The sequence below is a fragment of the Notamacropus eugenii genome, chromosome 5 (genome assembly GCF_028372415.1).
Source record: "Notamacropus eugenii isolate mMacEug1 chromosome 5, mMacEug1.pri_v2, whole genome shotgun sequence".
Classification (NCBI taxonomy): Eukaryota; Metazoa; Chordata; class Mammalia; order Diprotodontia; family Macropodidae; genus Notamacropus; species Notamacropus eugenii.
This window is the reverse complement of record NC_092876.1, coordinates 12,895,295-12,912,056: the sequence shown is the minus strand read 5'-3', so window position 1 is coordinate 12,912,056 and position 16,762 is coordinate 12,895,295. Positions and strand designations below refer to the sequence as shown.

The window sequence follows — 16,762 nt, the reverse complement described above, 5'->3', positions numbered from 1 at the left end:
TAGCCCTCCTTCACTCAAATCAAAGTCAACTGCAAGTCATGTCATCATCTTGATGTCACGGTCCTCTTCGAGAATGAAGGACAAACACAACCACAGCCATGAGAATCCTCAGTCTGTGGTTATGACCAGCCTCTAGTGTTTACCCAAAAACAGTACTTTCTTCAGAAGAACTACCCAGTGAGGGCCATGGGGCAAATGAGGATTCACCCCATTTTACAGATAAGGGAATTGAGGCTCAGAGAGAGAGGGAGTGACTTACTTAGGGTCATACAACTGTTTAGTGTCAGAGGCAGGATCTAAAAGCAGGGCTCCAGGTCTCTCAGGTCTTGTACCTTCTCCAAGGAAGAGTCAGGGACTCCTAGGCTGGGAGTCAGGAAACCTAGGGAGGGGTCAAAGCTAAACTCTCTCTGAGATAATAGGTAAGTCTCTTCAACTGTACGGGACTGTTTGCCCACCTTTGAAGTCAGAAGAGCCGATTTCAAATGCAGTCTCCCCCACCATCTCAACCAGCTTGGCTAAGTTCCTTTCTCTAGGTTTTCAATTTCCTCATTTTACAAATGAGGAAGTAGGACCAGGTGACCTCTGGGTTCCTGTACAGCTGCAACCCTCTGACTTAGAGGAATTAGCTTTTCAAAGTCCCCTTTCAGGTCTGCAAAGCACTTTATACATGTACTATCTCATTTGATCCTCACAACCACGCTGGGAGGTAGCTGCTATTAGCCCCATTCTGCAGATGAGAACACTGAGGATCAAAACGGTTAACTAACCAGCCCAGGGTTATACAGCTAGTGTCTGAAAAGGACTGGAATTCACTTTATGCCCTATGACACCTGCTTAGGTCTAATCACAGGATTTAGAGCTAATGACTTTTCATTTTGGTCCATCTCCATTTTGAAGGTGAGAAAACTTAGACCCAGACTTGCAAAAAAGCAGGACACATATGAGGCTCTTTCTCAAGCACAAGGATAGCTAACTCCTCCATTTTCATATCTCTCACATGACCACCCCTGATGACCTCCTATCTTCTCAACAAACAAGAAATGCTGGTGGTCTCTCACCCCAATACCTACAAGACTCAGGAATCTGAGTACTTTATGACACTGTTCCCCCCAAAAAAAGAACCCACCAAAACAAACACTTTGTATGTGATCTTTATATTGAGGTAAAAAAAAATGCCAACACTAACTGCAGATGTGTGGGGAGGAGGAAGGGCCAGCATGGTCATACAACATCACGTCTAACACAGCCCAACATAATCTCCTCAGAGAAAGCAATGTGGTGCGCTCAGAAGCGGTAGCAAAAGCACACACACACGCACGCACGCACGCACGCACACACACACACACACACACACACACACACACACCCCAAACAATGGGACCCTGGAGAAGAGAAGGTTGGGAGGAAAACATTTGCTCCCTTCTCTTTGGTCCTCCACATCCCTCCCACCTGCTTGGTAGTCTTAAGAAAAGCCATTATTCCTGGTGTTTCTGGGTCAGGTATCCTTTGCCTTGAGTCTCAGTCCTGACTGACATTCCTTGAGTCCAAGTCAGATGGAAAGGGGTGGTGCTCCCCCCCCTCCATTCCCTTTTCCCAGGTAGCCAAGAGTTGTCCATGGACGATGTTGTGATCATGGAGACCAAGGTGGAGTAGGGCTTGAGGACTGCGGCCTCTGACCTCTCAGGATACATTTTTCACTTGAAAGAAGAGGTGCTTTTGGCACAGAGAGGCTGCCCCTACCACCTCCAGTCAGGCAGGAAGAGGATGAAGGCGGAGGCCACTACCTTCTCCAGATCTCCCAACATTCACACAGACTAAGGCACACAGGACTGGGTGGGGAGGGGAGCAGGCAGACCAACATGCTTTGGCAGTGGGAACCCATGGCCCTGGGCAGGGTGGTTGATGTATGGCCAAGTAACCCTGGAATAGCTACTGGGAATTGGGCCAGGGGTAAGAAGCTCAGCACCTTAGAGGGGAGTTGGGACAGGCAGAAGGGCAGGAGAAAGGGGAAAGAGAAAGAGGACAAGAGCTGGTGGGAAAGAAGGAAACGGAGAGTGAGAAAAGCAGGCAAAGGGACCGAAGAAAGGAAAAAGGAGGAGCCTAGGAATGGAGAGACTTCACACCCTAATGAAGACCAGCCGGGCTGAGTGCACCAGGTCAGCCACATAGGCCAGGAAGTTGACTGCCGTGAGGATGGCCACCGTTAGCCGTCGATCCCAGTCGCACACAGTAGAGGCATGGTGACTGGGGCAGCTTGAATCTTCTCGCCTCCGGGGACGGCCACCCCTCCGGTCATCAAACTGATAGAGGGGCCAAAGCACCAGGGCTGAAGCATAGAGAGCCACCGCCAGCATGGCCAGGCCTGTGAGGAAGCTAGGGAAGGAGATGGGCAATTGGCCTGTGCAGTCACCCAGGCTCAGCAGGATGGCCACAGCAGACAGGATGAAGCAGATGCAGTAGACTGCCAGACACCATTCCAGGGCGGCATGACGCCGGTAGATGGGTGGGTCACTGGCAAAGGCAAAGATGATACAGGCTACAAAAGTCTCAAAGACCTTGAGGAGGCCAGGCACAGTGGCCATGTAACCTGTGACCTCCCCAGGCCGAGCTCTGGTCCAGGCCACCTCAGTGGCATAGGCGAGGCAGGCCACGCAGGAGAAGAAGGTAGCTGCAATGGCATGGTCTCGTCTTTGGCCCTGGCTCATGAACTGGACATAGGTGGTAGGGTAGATGATGGAGGCCGAGAGGCATAGCAGGGTGGCATAGCAGGCATAGGCAATGGGGAAATTGCGCCAGGAGAGTGGGAATCGAGGTTGGAAGCCACCCACCTCCACCACCAGAATCACCAGTGTCATGGCAAAGCAAAAACACCAGGCAAACATGGCCCAGTGACCCATAACCCCATCCCAGGCACCCACATGAGCCACTAAGGAGAAGGCCACACAGGTGGACACCAGTTGCAGTAGGCGCAGGAGGCCGAGCTTTGATGTTAGTGCCCGAGGAGAGCCCACTATGGTGGGTGAGCCCAGGCCAGAAGAGGTGGTGGTAGTGGTCACGGTGGTTCGAGTGATGGTCACTGGCATGGCTGAGGGAAGAGGAGGCCAAGAGGTCAATCAGAAAAGAGCCTGACCAGTCTAAGTTCCAGTCTCATTCTGCCTGAGAGATATAGGAAGCCAAGCACCAGAGAACCAGAGTACTACAGGGGTCCCACCCTCTAGGGAGCAAATATTTATCAAAAAGACCACCCCCCCCTCCAGGGCCTAGAGTCTATTCAGGCAGCTCTCAAATGTGGGGGCCACCCCTCCCCTGTGGCTCAGAACTTTCCAGACTTCCCCTCTGGGAGAAAGTGTGGGTGTGGGTATGGGTATGTGCTTGGGTCCAAGAGGGTATGAAAGCCTTGGGATGTATGCATTTTTCCAGATTCCCTAATCCATGCTAAAAGGTGCCTGGAGCACCTTTATACCTGAAACCTCTCTTCACAGTCCTTCCTGGAAAGGGTGATCCCGAAGGCCTTGGTCCTGTTACTCTGAGAAGCCAGAGAGGAGGGAGGGATGGGGGAAGGGGGAGAGAGAGACACACAGAAAGAGAGAGACAGAGACAGAAAGGGGGGAAGAGAGAGAGATCATTAAGACCACCACCGCAAATTTACCCACAAAGCCAGGGACCCAAGTATCTGGGGGCTAGTTCCCAACACTCTATTTAAGCCCCGCCTCCACCTTACCAAAAAGCCAGGACTATGCCAAGACAGTGTGTGTAGAGGTGCTAGCTTTAGGCTGCTTCTCCGGGAAAGGCAGAGGGTGTGGCCCCTCTAAGGGCGTGGGCCTGGGTAGGCCAGGACCGGGGACTTTGTATCCCAAAAGTGAGCATCCGAGGCAGGCAGAGGACTGCAGGGCTTTGGGAAAGGCCTGACAGCCAGCAGCAGGAGCTCGCCTTATAAGGTACTTGGCCTGTCTTAGGCCAAGGAATGTGTCTGGGATCTCGGGGCGGCTCCCCTGCCGCCCTTCCCCCTCCTCGGGGCTGTGGCCAGCCGGGTGCTGGGGACAGAATCCCCGCTGCGAGGAGCGGGAGAGCCCAGGATACCAGGGTCCCCAAGATGGATTAGGGCAGAGCCGGAAGCCTGAGCTCCTTCTATCGGGGTCATGTTACCCTCTGAGGCTTACCACCACGCCTGCCGGAAACCCACACTGGCACTCAGGCCACAGACTCCCAGAAGAGCATGGAGGGTGAGACTTAGGGTGGCGGCATCCCCTTCCCCTCCCACGTGCCCCTCTGGGATTCAGGTCTTGATCATCAAGACCCAGGGGCTCTGGGGTCCCCCCGTCCCCATTGGTTATTCGGAAGGTCGAGGAGGACGTGAGCTAGGAGTCCCAGACAGCGGGGGAGGGAGGGGGCGGCACTGCCACCGCCTGAGGTCATGGCTCTGGAATGCACAGCTGGAGAGAGAGTATACCCCGGGTCAGGGAGGGGGGGATGGAGGGGAAGGAGGAGGAGGAGGCGGCGGAGGAGGACACCCCTTAACCCCTTCATGTCCAGGGCTTCCCCAGCCATGCCTGGGACTCCGAAGTCCGTTACTTTAGCATCTTTTCCAGACCCCTTCCCCAACTTCCACCCTCTTCTACTTACCCTGGAGTCTCAGACCCCGCTCATCACCTAAGGGACCCAATGGTCCAGCTGTCTCAGCTTGCATTTTAGCCCTCAACCCAGTAAAAGACGCATAAGCCCTTCAGGGCTTCATTCTCCCTGCCCATCAGGGATGTAAGCACTAGACCTCTTAGGTGGTCCCGGACCTAAGGCACAGTTGTCCGTCCCTATCTGCCTCTGAGCCCCAAGGGTCCGTTGTCTCAGGCCTCTAAAAAACCAAATTTCCCAAAGCTTGGACCCTTAAACATGGCCCGGGTCCTACTCCCTGCGACGCTCACCTCTGTGTCTGCAGGCTCCCTCCTGGGTAGTTGTGGCGAGTGTTGGTGAACCTGGGTCTAGGGCTGTGGTGAGGCGGAAAGGAGGCAGTGAGAGAGGAGACCTCTTGGGGCGGGGCCCAAGGCGGAGGCGGGGCTGGACCCCAGAGCCTAGCCCTGGAACTTGGAGAGAGAGTACTCCTCGGGGCTTTCCCAGACCCTTTCCTTGGGCGGGGTCAGGCCAAGAGGCTCTCGTATGGGGACGCTGAGGCAAAGGAATAACCACCAGGCTCCACCCCTCAGGGACCCTCCCACGTCCTTCTATAAGTAACCACCCACCCCACCCCCACCAACCGTCTCCCCCTGCCCAGGCATGGGAGGGAAAGGGGAGGCTGAGGTCACTATTTCCATGGTGACGCCAAACAGGAAACGACAACACAAAGGGAAGATGGGGGAGGGGGCGGTGGGAGGGAGGGGTCCTCGGGTCCAGAACGTTGGGGTCGGGGGCGGGAAAAGGCCGTTTGCTATGGCAACGGGCGTGTTTGTTCCTTATTTGGGGATGATGTCCCCCCACTAGTCCTTTACTACGCATCCGGTCCCATCCTCCGAGAGCATAAGGGCTAAAGGCCCGGAGATCCTGGAGACACCTGGTCCCCAGAGAAAAGGAAGCCAAGACTGCGAGAGACTGGGGGTCAGGCCAAAGGTCCAAGCCTCAAGATGCTTAAGCTCTGCCAAAAGGGATGTAGGAGCCCCGGACCTTGGCATGCAAGGCTTGGGGGGAAGGCCTTAGGGCCTAGGTCCCCGAGGGGCTGCCCCGGCTAGTCGAACCCAACCAGCGAGTCTCGGAGAAGGGGGAAAGGGGGTCGCGCCTGGGTCCCGAGAAGGACGAGGCTTGTAGAACCGGACAACTGGGTCCCGGAGAAAAGGGGGAGGGGAGAGCGAGCCTGGGTGCCTGGCAAGGGCGGAGCTTGTAGAACTGGACACCAGGGGCTCGAGAAGGGTGGGAGTTGTAGAGCCGGACACCTGGGTCCCGGAGGAAAGGGGGAGGGGGAGAGCGAGCCTGGGGGTAGAGGAGGACTGGGCTTATAGAGCCGGACGCCTGGGTCCCGGAGAAAAGGGGGAGGGGGAGAGCGCTCCTGGAGGCCAGGGACGGGGCTTGTAGAGCCAGACACCTGGGTCCCGGAGAAGGGCGGAGCTTAGAGGTTGGACTCCAGGATCCTCCCAGACAGGAGCAGGGGGTGACCGGGCCAGGCTGCCGGACGTCCGCCTGAGTCCTCCCCTCCCTTTCCCAATCCCAGTTACTCACCGCGGTGTCTTCGGGTCCCACGTCTGGCCCTCACTTTGGGCCTGCTGAAGGGTAGAACCTGGGAGGGGGGCTGCGGCTGGAGCAGTAGTGCTGAGACCAGTGGAGCCAACCGAGAGACGCGGCCCGGACGGACTCCGCCTCTCCCTACTTCCCCTCCCCTTCCCTTCCCTCCCCCGGCTGAGGCTGCAAAGGTCCGTTTAGTGAGTGGCCTTCCTCTCCTGACCTGGCAGAACGGGATCACCCAGAGGATGCTTCGAGTCTGGGGCCCAGGGCGGTGCTTGAGGGGCTGCAGGGAAGCAGAATACTAGAGGTGATGCGGTGGGGGGTGGGGACGGGGAAGGGGAGGGAGAGGGAGGGAGAAAGAAGGAAGGGGGAGGGGAGGAGATAATATCTGGGGAAGTAGGGGCTTATATTTCCTGTGGCCTCAGCACCACCTAGTAGGGGCTTCTGCCCCCCAAAACACAGATACCTAGCAGACTCAGGCACCCAGAGAGTCCCTCCAAGGGCCCACATCAGGAGATGGAGGATCCAGAGCCCACACTCCCAGGGCACCCCTTTAAGCCGGTGGAGAGACTCTGGAAGTTCCTTTGGTCCTTTCAAACACCTCAGAGTCACACGTAGAGGGCCTTAGTTCAAATCGGACTTCTGAGGCTTACAAGCTGTGTGACCTGAGGCAAGTCACTTAACCTCGATTGCCTTGCAAAAACAAAAATAAATAGAAGTCCCACATTTCCCCCAGAACTAAGGGCTTCTATTTTCTCTTGTCCTTTCCATTGACTAGGCCACTAGCCCAATTCTGGCCCTCAATGCTCATCTCCCTCATGCCTGGGCTATTGGGTTAGGGAGGCTGCCCATCACCAAAGAGCCTTTTCTCACCTAAGAACGTTGTTAACCCCAGCTGCCAAAGTGATCAAAGTCCTCAGGCAATGGTCTGATCTCATCCCTCCCTTTAAGGAGTTTCATAGCTCCCCATTGCCCTAGGGTCAAATACTGGCTCCCAAGAGCCTTTCACAACTTGACTGTAAGACTTTCATTCCAGATTTATGGGAGAGAGGAAAGGAGGGAGAAAAGGAAGAAAGGGAGGGACGAGGGACGAAGGAGGGAGGAAGAAAGGAAAGGAGAAAGGATTTGTTAAGCACTATGTGTAATGCACTGTGCTAAATGTGCATTGATACAAATTGAAAAGTTCATGTTGTAATGGGAGAGAACGCATTTGGAAGGTTTCTGCTTCAAGTTAGATAGAGAGGTCCCATGGTCCAGATGATGCAGCAGCAAAGTAGCCAGGAATGCTGGGGGTGGGGGGGTTATTTTTTTGTTATATTTTGAGTTTCGAATTGTGCCCCTCCCTCCCTTCCTCTCTCCAAGTCCACACTAGAGAAGACCATATGGGGAACTATACAATACACACTTTCATCCGTCATTCTTTCTACTTCAGAGTTGATTTCAATGTTCCTGTTTTGGAGAAGAGCTTACCCTATACAGTTGTCTCCTGGTTCTGCTCATTTCACTTTCCATCATTTCGTGCAAGTCTTTCTACATTTTTCTAAAACAACCAGCTCATTTCTTCCAGCATAGCAGTATTCCATCACAATCCATCTACCACAACTTAGCCATTTCCCAAGTGATGGGCAGCCCCTCCATTTCCAATTCTTTGCCACCAGAGTTGAGATACATAGATACACACATATATAATACATATATGTATACATAACATATAGGTTCTTATCCTTTTTCCCTGATCACTTTGGGAAACTACTGGATATTACTGGATCAAAGGGCATCCAGTTTTAGAACTCTTTGGGCATAATTCCAGATTGCTTTCCAAAACAGTTGGGTCAGTTCTTAATAGTAATGCCATTTTTTTAACTGAATTTCCACTGATAAAATCATGTGATGTTGAAGCCATCTGACAGTGCCAAGGATTTTGGGGATAGAACCTTAATTTTCTTCAGTAGATGTGGCTGTGGCACCCAAAGAAGCAGGGTCCAGGCTGATCCCTGGCAACCCTCCCTGCCAGGGGCTGTTTTCCAAGATGACTGAGGGCAGTGGGTTGAAGCATCAATGCTTCAAGGCTCTTGGGCTTAGGGGCCCAGCTCAGGCTGTTCCTAGCAGGGACCAAGAGGAATTGGTGGTCAGTGGCTGATGGCAGTGGCTTGCCCTGCTCAGCGGGTAATTACAGGCAGCTGGTATCATCTGTTACTACAGATCTAAGTGTTGGAAGGCATCTTGGTGGCCATCTCATGTGACTCATACTTCCAAGGAGTTCCCACTATAACATACATGAAAATCTCCGAGGAGTCCTCACCTTCCCAGGCAATCCACTCCAGGGAGGATGGGGGCGTGGCAGCTCTCTTTGTAGAGACATTTTTCCTGACATCAAGTCTTAGTCTCTTTATAACTTCCCCTCATTGTCCTATCCCTCTTCCCCATGACAATTTATGAAAATACTTCAAGACAATTCTCCCACCTGCCCTCCCCTGCCCCCTCAGGCCAAACATGCCCCTTCTACCAATAGAAGTCCTCCAATAATTCTGTGGTTCAACTACTGGCTCCTGCATGATATCATGACAGACCCCAAGGCCTTTGTACTAGGGAGGCAGGGACTGATCTTAAAAAACTAAACAAAAACCCCTCTGCTATTGTCCCATAGTCTGGCACTTAGTAGGTACTTATTGATAACTGAATTGAAAGTGATTTGTAATATACAGAAGAAAGCAGCCTCACAGGCCCCATTGGGGCAAGTACCTTTTATTCCCAAGGTCACAGCATCACTGGACCCCCCCCTCCCCCCCAGTCTCCACCCAGGCCTCCACTACACTCTGAACTTGGGAAGGGATGGAAGGAAGCAAAAATTCAGGAAAGGGAGAGGCACAACCACCAAAAGACTGTGATGCCCCTAGATATATGGACAGCCAAGGACTCCCAGGGCTGAAGAGACAGACAGAAAGTTGGAAGCCCTTCTTGTGGGGGGTGGGGGGCAGGGAGAGGTGAGCAACAGAGAGGACAGGATCTCTAAGCCAGGCAAGGTTAAATGCTTGGAGGTTGCATCTTGGCCTACAAAGGTTTTTCTGATGCCCTCTTGCTCGGTGGCATCGACATGGGCGACTGTTCCTTGACCTGTTCTCGTTCCTGCATCTGTACTTCATTGAAAGAGAAAGGAAAAGGCAGTCACAGGAAGGTGAGGGCATGCAGAGGGGATGGGGGAGGGGGCAATAAAGAGGGTCAAGAGGACCCTGGAGGTGGTGGGGAAGAGGTATGAGGGAGGTAAGGTGGAGGGGTTGGCCAGGGTGAGAAGGGAGGGAGGAGGATAGGAGCTAGGATGGGGGGGGATGGAACAGACAGGGTGCTTGGGGACCAGAGGCAGGGGGAAGGGCCTCCCACAGACTCCCCCAAGGCCCCCACTTCTCACCGCCTTCAAGACCATGGCTAAAATCTCCTCCCGAGTCAAGGGCCGTTCATCCATCTGCTCCAGCCCCATGGGATCGTCCCTAGGATAAAAGGGCCCACCTCAGCCATACTGGAGTCTGGCCCTCCCCTCACAACCTTACATTTCCCCTTTCCCTGACTGTCCCCCAGAGGACCTTTGTTCCTATACAGCCCAGCTCTCTGTCCCTCTCATCCTGCCCAGCTCTCTGTCCCTCTCATCCTGCCCCTCATTCTTTGTGGCCTTCCCAAATCTCTACCCGCCTCCCATGACTCTGCTCTGCCCTCCAAAGTGCCCAGTATCTCTCCAGGTCTCTGTGAGGCTCAATCTTTCCTCCATCCCTCCATTCCAGAATCCTCCCCTAGGGCCTCCCCTCCTTTGTTCCCATATCTGAGCCCCTGGTATCACAGTCAGCATCTCACATGTTGCTGGGGGCCTGCGGTGGAACAAGTTTCTTGGGGATGGCATCCTCACTCTGGCCCAGGAGCCTGAGGGCGGTGGACTTGGGGTTGTAGGTACTGGATTCCTGAGGGAGGGCAAGGGCAGGGATCAGCAGGGGCACTCAGGCTCAGCTCCCCAGGACAACGGGGGTGGGGGGTGGGGGGGGAGACTTTGCCCACCGAGTTAGTGAAGGCCTGGGTGGCCAGCAGGTCAATCACTCGCTGCTCAGTGAGGCTGAGAAGCAGCTCCACAATCTTGTTCCCCATGTGGCTGCCTCCCAGGAGCTCCTTGAGCTTGGTGTCGTCACACTTGGCCTTGTAGAACAAAGACTGGATGGCTGCAGAGTGGGGCCAGGGTGGGGAGGGTGGGGTCAGTAAGGGCCTGGACAGCCCTGACCGGGGTGGTCCCTCCCTCCCTTCAGTCCCCTCTCAGCTCCTGACTCCTCTCATCTCCTCCTCAATCGCCTTTCCCTGAGCCCCCTCCTCCAAGTCTGTGTGCCCTTCTGCTGAGAAGGGGTTGGGGACTTGGCCAGAGGTCACCTAGGTCCTGGGGTCCCTCACCGGACTTGAGCTGCTCTAGGATCTTGGTCAGATTGCTGTGCTTGACCTCCACCACCTCGGCCTCCTTAGCCAAATCCACCTTTCGCTGCTCCAGGGCATCAAGCTGCTGACGCTTGGCTCCCTTGTCAGCCTCTTCCTGGGCCAAGGTCAACTGAGCCAGGGCATCCTGAATCTAGAGACCAGAGCCACAATACTCAGGAATTCGGTAAGGTCCTAAGGGTCCTTTGTCAGCACAGAACTGGGAAGGAGGGGGAGTTGTGTTCCCATTTTACAGATGAGGAGCCTGAGCCATGGGGGGAGTCAACTCGAGGCTCCCATAAGGGAACAGGGGTGGGACTCACCTCCTGGATCTCCTCCTTGAGCTTCTCCATCTCTGAGTTCTGCTCATTGATAAAGGTGAACTCAGCAAAGTTTCTTTCCTCATCTGAGGTGAGTAGAAGAGAGAGAGAGGGAGATTGCAGAGAGCCAGAGAGAGAGAGAGAAAGAGAGGGAAGAGAGATGGAGTAGATAGGGAACTAGAAAAAAAGAGCAAAGGGGATCAAGGGGAAGTCAAAGGGGAGAGACTAAGGCAAAGAATGAGGGGAGAAGAGAAGGACAGACAGAGCCAAAGGGAGGGAGGGAGGGATCTAAGGAGGCCAAGTTGGAGCTGAGCCAGGAAGGGGGGAGTTGGAGAGGAGGCATGATCTCAGGAGGCCAGGTGGAGCAGCTGCTCTGCCATGGGGCTGCCCGAGGCTGCCGCCCACCCGGCCCTCCACCCCTTACTTTCCAAATATATCTGCAAAATGTCCTCGGCGTTGCTCTGGCCCGTGATCTGGCCCAGCTTTTCCAGCACCTCCTCATACTGCAAAATAGCCTTCTCGTGTGAGGTCTTGCGGAGGCCTGCGGCCACTTCGTGTTCTGTTGGGAGCCCCACTGGTCAGCGGCCCTCTTCTGTCCTGGCAGCCACCCTTCCTTCTCACTCCTCTCTTTTCCTGTACAGTTTCCTCTCAGGGAGGACTGGTTCCTCAGGCCCCTGGGACCCTTTCTCTTAGCTCCCCCTCTGGCCACGGGAAGCTGCTTCTGCAGAAGCATTCAGACAAAGAAAGGCCTCTGACCTAGGTATTATATGCCCCTACCCCTTCCAGTCCTCAGTTTCCCTCACCATCCAATGGGGAGGAGGGTGGACATGACAACATCTAAAGAAGGCACATGCCCTTGTGCTTTCATCTGGGTCTTGATTTCTCTCTATGCTAAATGGAGGGGAAATCTGTGGTCCCCTGGCCCTCACCCCGCTTGCGTCGGGCCTCCATGACCTCAGCATCCACAAGTCTCTCCTGGTTCTTGGTAACCAGGAAGTTGTGCAGCTGCTCGAGGTGGCAAATCTGCCTCTGCACCACCTGCAGCTCAGCATTGTACTGACTTATGTCCTTGTCTAGCTTCTCCTGCAGCTGGCTCAGCTTCAGCTTGGCTTCCTCCCTGCCCAAGAGGGGGCACAGAGGCATATGGGGAAGGGTCACAAAGGCATGTGGGGGGCTGCAGAGACACATTGGGGGAACATGCAGAAGCACATGGGGGGCCCACAGGGACACATGGGGGGGGCCACAAGAGCACAGATGGGGTTGGCCCTCTTGGAAGTCTGGCTCCCTCAGCCCTGGATGGGGTCTCAAGGAAGTTGCCTGAAGACACAAGGAGGGGCTGTACCCTCAATCCTGGCCCCAACAGAGAACCTAGATGAGCCTAGTGTAGGTTAGAGTTGGTTTCCTCAGTCCTAGACAGGGACTGTACCAAAAACATGGAGGGGCCTGGCTCCCTTGCCCTGGAGAGGACAGGGAACATCCCAGACAACAGACTTGAAGGGCCTGTTGACTGCACACCAGGCAGGGTCGCAGAGGTGCCTAATAGAGAGGGCTGGTTCTCTCAGTCTTAAAGAGGGTTCCAGAGACATCTAGAGGGAAGGAACTTGGTGCTGCCCAGGGTCTCAGGAGTCAATCCCAGCAACACTGAGAGGAGGGGGTTGGCTCCCTGAGTCCAACAGAGCCACCCCCAACTTGTCACAAACCCAGTACCCACACTCACCCAGAGCAGAGAGGGCACCCCCTGGCACGCCAGGGAAGAGCCAAAGGTTACCTGGCATCAAAGGCTGAGTTGGATTCGTCTATGTGCGATCTAATGGTGGAGCGGATGTCCTGCAGCTCCTGCTTAGCATGGGCACGGTCATGGGCAACAAGTTGGTGAGGGAGAGAAGCTGAGCCCTGCTCCCGCCTCCCTCTGCCTAGGGCTGGGGGGCCTGACCTTCTTCAGCTGCTGGTTGATATACAGAAAACGATTTCTCTGGATGTGCAGCAAACCCAGCTCTTCTCGAAGGATTCTGTTCCTTACCAGCTGGGTGTCAAAGCGGGTGGTGGCCTGCAGGGCATCAGGATGGCAGGGTCACCAGAAGCTCTGTTGGCCTCCTGGGACCCTCCCCCCCATCAGTGCCCCAGGAGCACCCACCCGGTCTAGTTGGTTCTCCAAGATCTTCACTCTTCGGAGGTCCCGGGCCTTCCTCTGGAGGACTAAGCCTGGGCCCCTGAGGTCCTTCAGCTGCAGCAACACTCGACTCTCCCACTTGGCAATCTGGGGCCCCGTGGGGCCGTGGAGAAGGGACTCGGTGGGTCCTCCATTGGCCGGCAGGCCCAGCCCAGCACTGCCCCCCGCCCCGGCCCCACCTGTTGGTCCAGCTTCTTCAGGTGCTCCTGCGCCTGGATCACCTCCTTGTACAGCTGCTGCCTGCGCTCCAGGAGGTTTCGAAGGTCCTTCTCCCGCGCCTGGTCCAGGAGCTTCTGGGCTTGGCTCTGCGAGATCTCCATCTTCACCCGGAGCTCCGTCTGCTCCTGCTGCAGCCTTTGGATCTCCACCCTGCGGCCGGAGCCCGAGAGAGCTGGAGCTGGCCTGCGCCCTAAGCCACGAACGCCCTTCTCCGTTCGCCGAGCACACCTGCCCTGGGCCAGCCTCCACCCCCCGCACCCGGCTCACATCTGCTTGTGGATCAGCTGCTGGATCTCCCGGCCGTAAGCCTGCCGCTCCGCCTCCATCACCCGGCATTGTCTCTGCAGGCGGCTCAGCTCCCCCTCTGCAGGGCGGGGGGCAGGCGGGGGCCGGGTCAGCTGGAGGGAGGCCGGGCCAGCGCCCCGCTCCGACCCCCCGGCCCGAGCACTTACCGGAGCTATCCAGGTAGGCTTCGCTGTCCTCCGAGCGCACGCTGATGGCCAGCGGCATGGTGGCTGCGGGGAGAAGTCTACTTGGGCGGCCCTTGGAGGGCAGTGGAGGATCCAGGTTGGGAAGTTGGGGGGCACAAGGGCACCGGGGGCCCTACAGGTCTAGACTCGGGCCTCGCCCGATTACGCCCTCTGTTGTGGTCCTGGTTGCTGGGGCTACAGGGCCGGCGGCGGGGATTGGGGAAGCTGGCCCAGGCGGGGTGGGGGGGGAGGGGGATTGGGGCCCCTCCTTCACGCTCCTCCCTCGGGTTTCCCCTTTCCCTTTCTCCCCCCTCCCTCCTTCTCCCTCCCTTCGGCCCTCCCCCGACTCCCTCTGGGGGAGGCTGACTCAGAGGATCTCCTCCAAACCCCTCCCCGGGCCTCGGGCTGGCGGAGCAGAGGCATGCAAGCCAAGGGGAGGGGCGGGGTTGAGAAAAAGGGGCTGGAGCTGAGAGGAGAACGTGGCACCGCCTGGGGGCGGAGCTAAAGCGGTGAGGGGCGGGGTCAAGCGGGAGAGTGAAGATTTAAGAGAGCTTTGGGAGGGTGTGGCTGGGGATGCTGGGGGGCGGGACAAAGGGGACGTGGGTAGTAGAAACTGGGGTGGGGGCTGAGGGGAGAGACTCGGGAGGATTTGAGTGGGAGGGCTTGGGGAGGAAGATGGGGGTTTGGCTGAAGCTAGGAGTTAAGGGGGCGGGACAAGGGGGATTTGAGGGATGCAGGAGCAGCAGACTAGGGGCTGGGGCGGGAGGGAGGAGCTTGTGAGGGGCGGGGCTTAGGAGCTGCCGAGGGGGCGGAGCTAAGGGGAGAAGGGCTCTTAATCTGCGGGTGGCAAATGGGGCGTAGATGGGCGGAGGGAGAGCTGCTCACCGCCGCCTCCCTCCCTCGCGCCCCCGCCTAGTGCGCCTGAGCACCAACGCCCTCGAACCGCTCGGAGCAGGAGGCGGAGCCTCTCTCCGGGGCTCCTCCCCGATTCCCTCAGTGGGAGGGAGCCCCGCCCCCAGCCCGAGCCACCTTCCACGTGCTGCCAGGCCGCAGCTCCCCGGGGCTGGGCCTCGAAGGAAGGCGGGCTGCAGCCCAGCTCCAGGCCGCCCGCGGCACAGGGCGTGCCCCAAAGCTGCCTGCGGTTTCCTGAGGGAGGAAGCAGTAGCCTCCTCGCTCTCCTCCCGGGGCTCAGCATCAGCCTGAGGGGCCCTCCTGGCCCTAGCCTGGTGGGCGCGCCCACCTCCCACCTGCCCTCTCAGGGCTACAAATCCGTCTCTTGTGCCCACGGCTCCCGGTTCGGCCAAGCACGGTCTGCTAGCCAGGAAGGAGCCGTGGGTTTGGAGTCAGAGGCGGCCCTGGGTTCCAATTCTGCTCTGGCTTTCTGTTCCGGATCTGAGCAGAGCTTTGCCCGGTGGCAGATCTGAGCTTCAGATCACATCAAGCCCGGGGCCTCTTCCTGGGTACCGAGCAGTGCTGGGGGACCCCAGGAGCAGCGGGTGCAAAGAGAAGAAAAAGGCCCGTAAAATGAAGGACTTTCCGAAGTCACTGCCTCCAAAGCCCGCTCCTCTGGCTGGTGGAGGCTCCTAGACGGCGGCCCCCCTGCTGCACCCACATTACTTGTATTGTGTTTTAGATCGAATTATCTGTGTATTGGTTATTCTCCCCTCCCCCACTGGAATGAAAGAAACGCCACGGGGGGCGGGGGGCACTATGGCAGTAACTGCTGGGGGGGAGGTCTGCCTTCTCCACTCAACAAAGTGACTTTCCTCAAACACAAATCTGATCAAGTCACTCCTCCATTCAATAAACTCCAATGGCTCCCTGTCATCCACCTCCAGGGTCAAATGCGGAGCCCTCTTGAGATCAAGGCCCGTCCCAACCTGGCGCCCTCCTTCCTTAAACCTCATTCCCCAATACATACTCCAATCCAGTGTCACTGGCCACCCTGGTTTTCCCCAAGCAAGACATTGCATCTCTGGGCTCCAGACATTCTCTCTGCCTATCTCCCATGCCGGGAACACCCCACCCTACGATGTGGTAGACTCTGGGAACCTCCTTCAATCTTCCCACTTAATCTGGCTTTTCACACCCAGATGCCCGTTACCCTTCACCTAGCCCAGCCCTCCATTACCTGTTACCTCTGGATTGCCTCACCTGCTTCCCACTTTTGATCAGTCACCCCAGTCCCATCAAGATCCTCCCTAAACCCCAATTCCCATCACCCTAGACCATCGCCAGATCCCTCACACAATCTTTCTGTATATAAATTCCATCTCACCTCCATGAAGGTGCTCAGATTCAGTCTGGCTTAGATTCAATCTCGCTGAGATTCTATCTGGCCCACTTGTCAATACAAGAGGCTTGTTAAGAATCAACCCAAAATGGCAAATCTTTAATAAACTTTGTTTTACTTTGGCTGAAAGAAGATTCGGGTCGAATTCATTTGGGTGTCCTGAGCACCCAAATCTCAACACTATGGTTTCCTGACCTCAACACCTCCACTCTGATACTGACCTCCCCCAAAGCTTTCCCCAACCCTCTGAATCCCAGCTCCTTCCCCTGTTAATGTCCTACTTATCCTGTCTACAACTTGCTTTGTATATACTTTTGTGTGTAGTCTACCCCCATTAGATCATAAACTCCTAAAGCTATCTTTTAGCCTTTTGGCGGGAGGAGGGGCATCCTCAGCCCTTAATACGGTGCCTGGCACATAGTCGGTAATTAATAAACATTTACTGACTGGTTGGCTTCCCAAGTCAAGGTCCTACCTTCCAGCTACCTTCCCCAGCCCTCAGTCTCTGCAAGCCCTGGGATCAGGGGCAGTGGTGACAGAAAGTGGAAGACACAAGGCTGAAGTAGACAAATGAATAACTTGAAAGACACAAACATAGAGATACAGAGACAGAGAGACACCCAGAGAGGGAAAGACAGAGAGACAT

The 16,762-nt window shown here is 56.1% G+C and overlaps 2 protein-coding genes across 9 annotated transcripts; both read right to left on the bottom strand.

Annotated features, from left to right (window-relative positions):
- Nucleotides 1–1,135: 1,135 nt before the first annotated feature.
- On the bottom strand, nucleotides 1,136–6,466 carry MYADM (myeloid associated differentiation marker). 4 transcript variants are annotated; one of them, XM_072607450.1, is made up of 4 exons: nucleotides 6,202–6,466; nucleotides 4,920–4,982; nucleotides 3,464–3,526; nucleotides 1,136–3,085 (listed from the first exon to the last, which is right to left on the bottom strand). In XM_072607450.1, exon 4 carries the CDS (start codon nucleotides 3,081–3,083, stop codon nucleotides 2,118–2,120), a length of 966 nt encoding a protein of 321 aa, XP_072463551.1. In that variant the 5' UTR covers nucleotides 3,084–3,085; nucleotides 3,464–3,526; nucleotides 4,920–4,982; nucleotides 6,202–6,466; the 3' UTR covers nucleotides 1,136–2,117. The 4 variants fall into 4 exon arrangements, with proteins under 4 accessions (XP_072463551.1, XP_072463552.1, XP_072463554.1 ...); XM_072607451.1 differs by lacking the exon at nucleotides 6,202–6,466 and having other exon boundaries at nucleotides 4,920–5,293; XM_072607453.1 differs by lacking the exons at nucleotides 4,920–4,982; nucleotides 6,202–6,466 and adding an exon at nucleotides 4,161–4,897.
- A 2,118-nt stretch (nucleotides 6,467–8,584) lies between these two features.
- Nucleotides 8,585–14,352, bottom strand: ODAD1 (outer dynein arm docking complex subunit 1). 5 transcript variants are annotated; one of them, XM_072607401.1, is made up of 14 exons: nucleotides 13,806–14,352; nucleotides 13,621–13,717; nucleotides 13,314–13,503; nucleotides 13,099–13,221; nucleotides 12,898–13,011; nucleotides 12,733–12,800; nucleotides 11,894–12,081; nucleotides 11,389–11,523; nucleotides 10,968–11,050; nucleotides 10,627–10,798; nucleotides 10,246–10,403; nucleotides 10,048–10,151; nucleotides 9,611–9,689; nucleotides 8,585–9,336 (listed from the first exon to the last, which is right to left on the bottom strand). In XM_072607401.1, exons 1-14 carry the CDS (start codon nucleotides 13,861–13,863, stop codon nucleotides 9,256–9,258), a joined length of 1,650 nt encoding a protein of 549 aa, XP_072463502.1. In that variant the 5' UTR covers nucleotides 13,864–14,352; the 3' UTR covers nucleotides 8,585–9,255. The 5 variants fall into 5 exon arrangements, with proteins under 5 accessions (XP_072463502.1, XP_072463501.1, XP_072463499.1 ...); XM_072607400.1 differs by having other exon boundaries at nucleotides 13,099–13,503; nucleotides 13,806–14,063; XM_072607398.1 differs by having other exon boundaries at nucleotides 13,099–13,503; nucleotides 13,621–14,065.
- Between the last annotated feature and the right edge of the window lie 2,410 nt (nucleotides 14,353–16,762).

Coding starts and splice junctions, on each gene's coding strand:
- ODAD1 (XM_072607397.1), bottom strand. CDS start 13,863: ATGCCGCTGGCCATCAGCGTGCGCTCGGAGGACAGCGAAGCCTACCTG. Junction 10,799..10,967: donor TCAAGGAGGAGATCCAGGAG/GTGAGTCCCACC, acceptor TCTGGTCTCTAG/ATTCAGGATGCCCTGGCTCA. Junction 9,337..9,610: donor TAGCCATGGTCTTGAAGGCG/GTGAGAAGTGGG, acceptor AATGAAGTACAG/ATGCAGGAACGAGAACAGGT.
- MYADM (XM_072607450.1), bottom strand. CDS start 3,083: ATGCCAGTGACCATCACTCGAACCACCGTGACCACTACCACCACCTCT.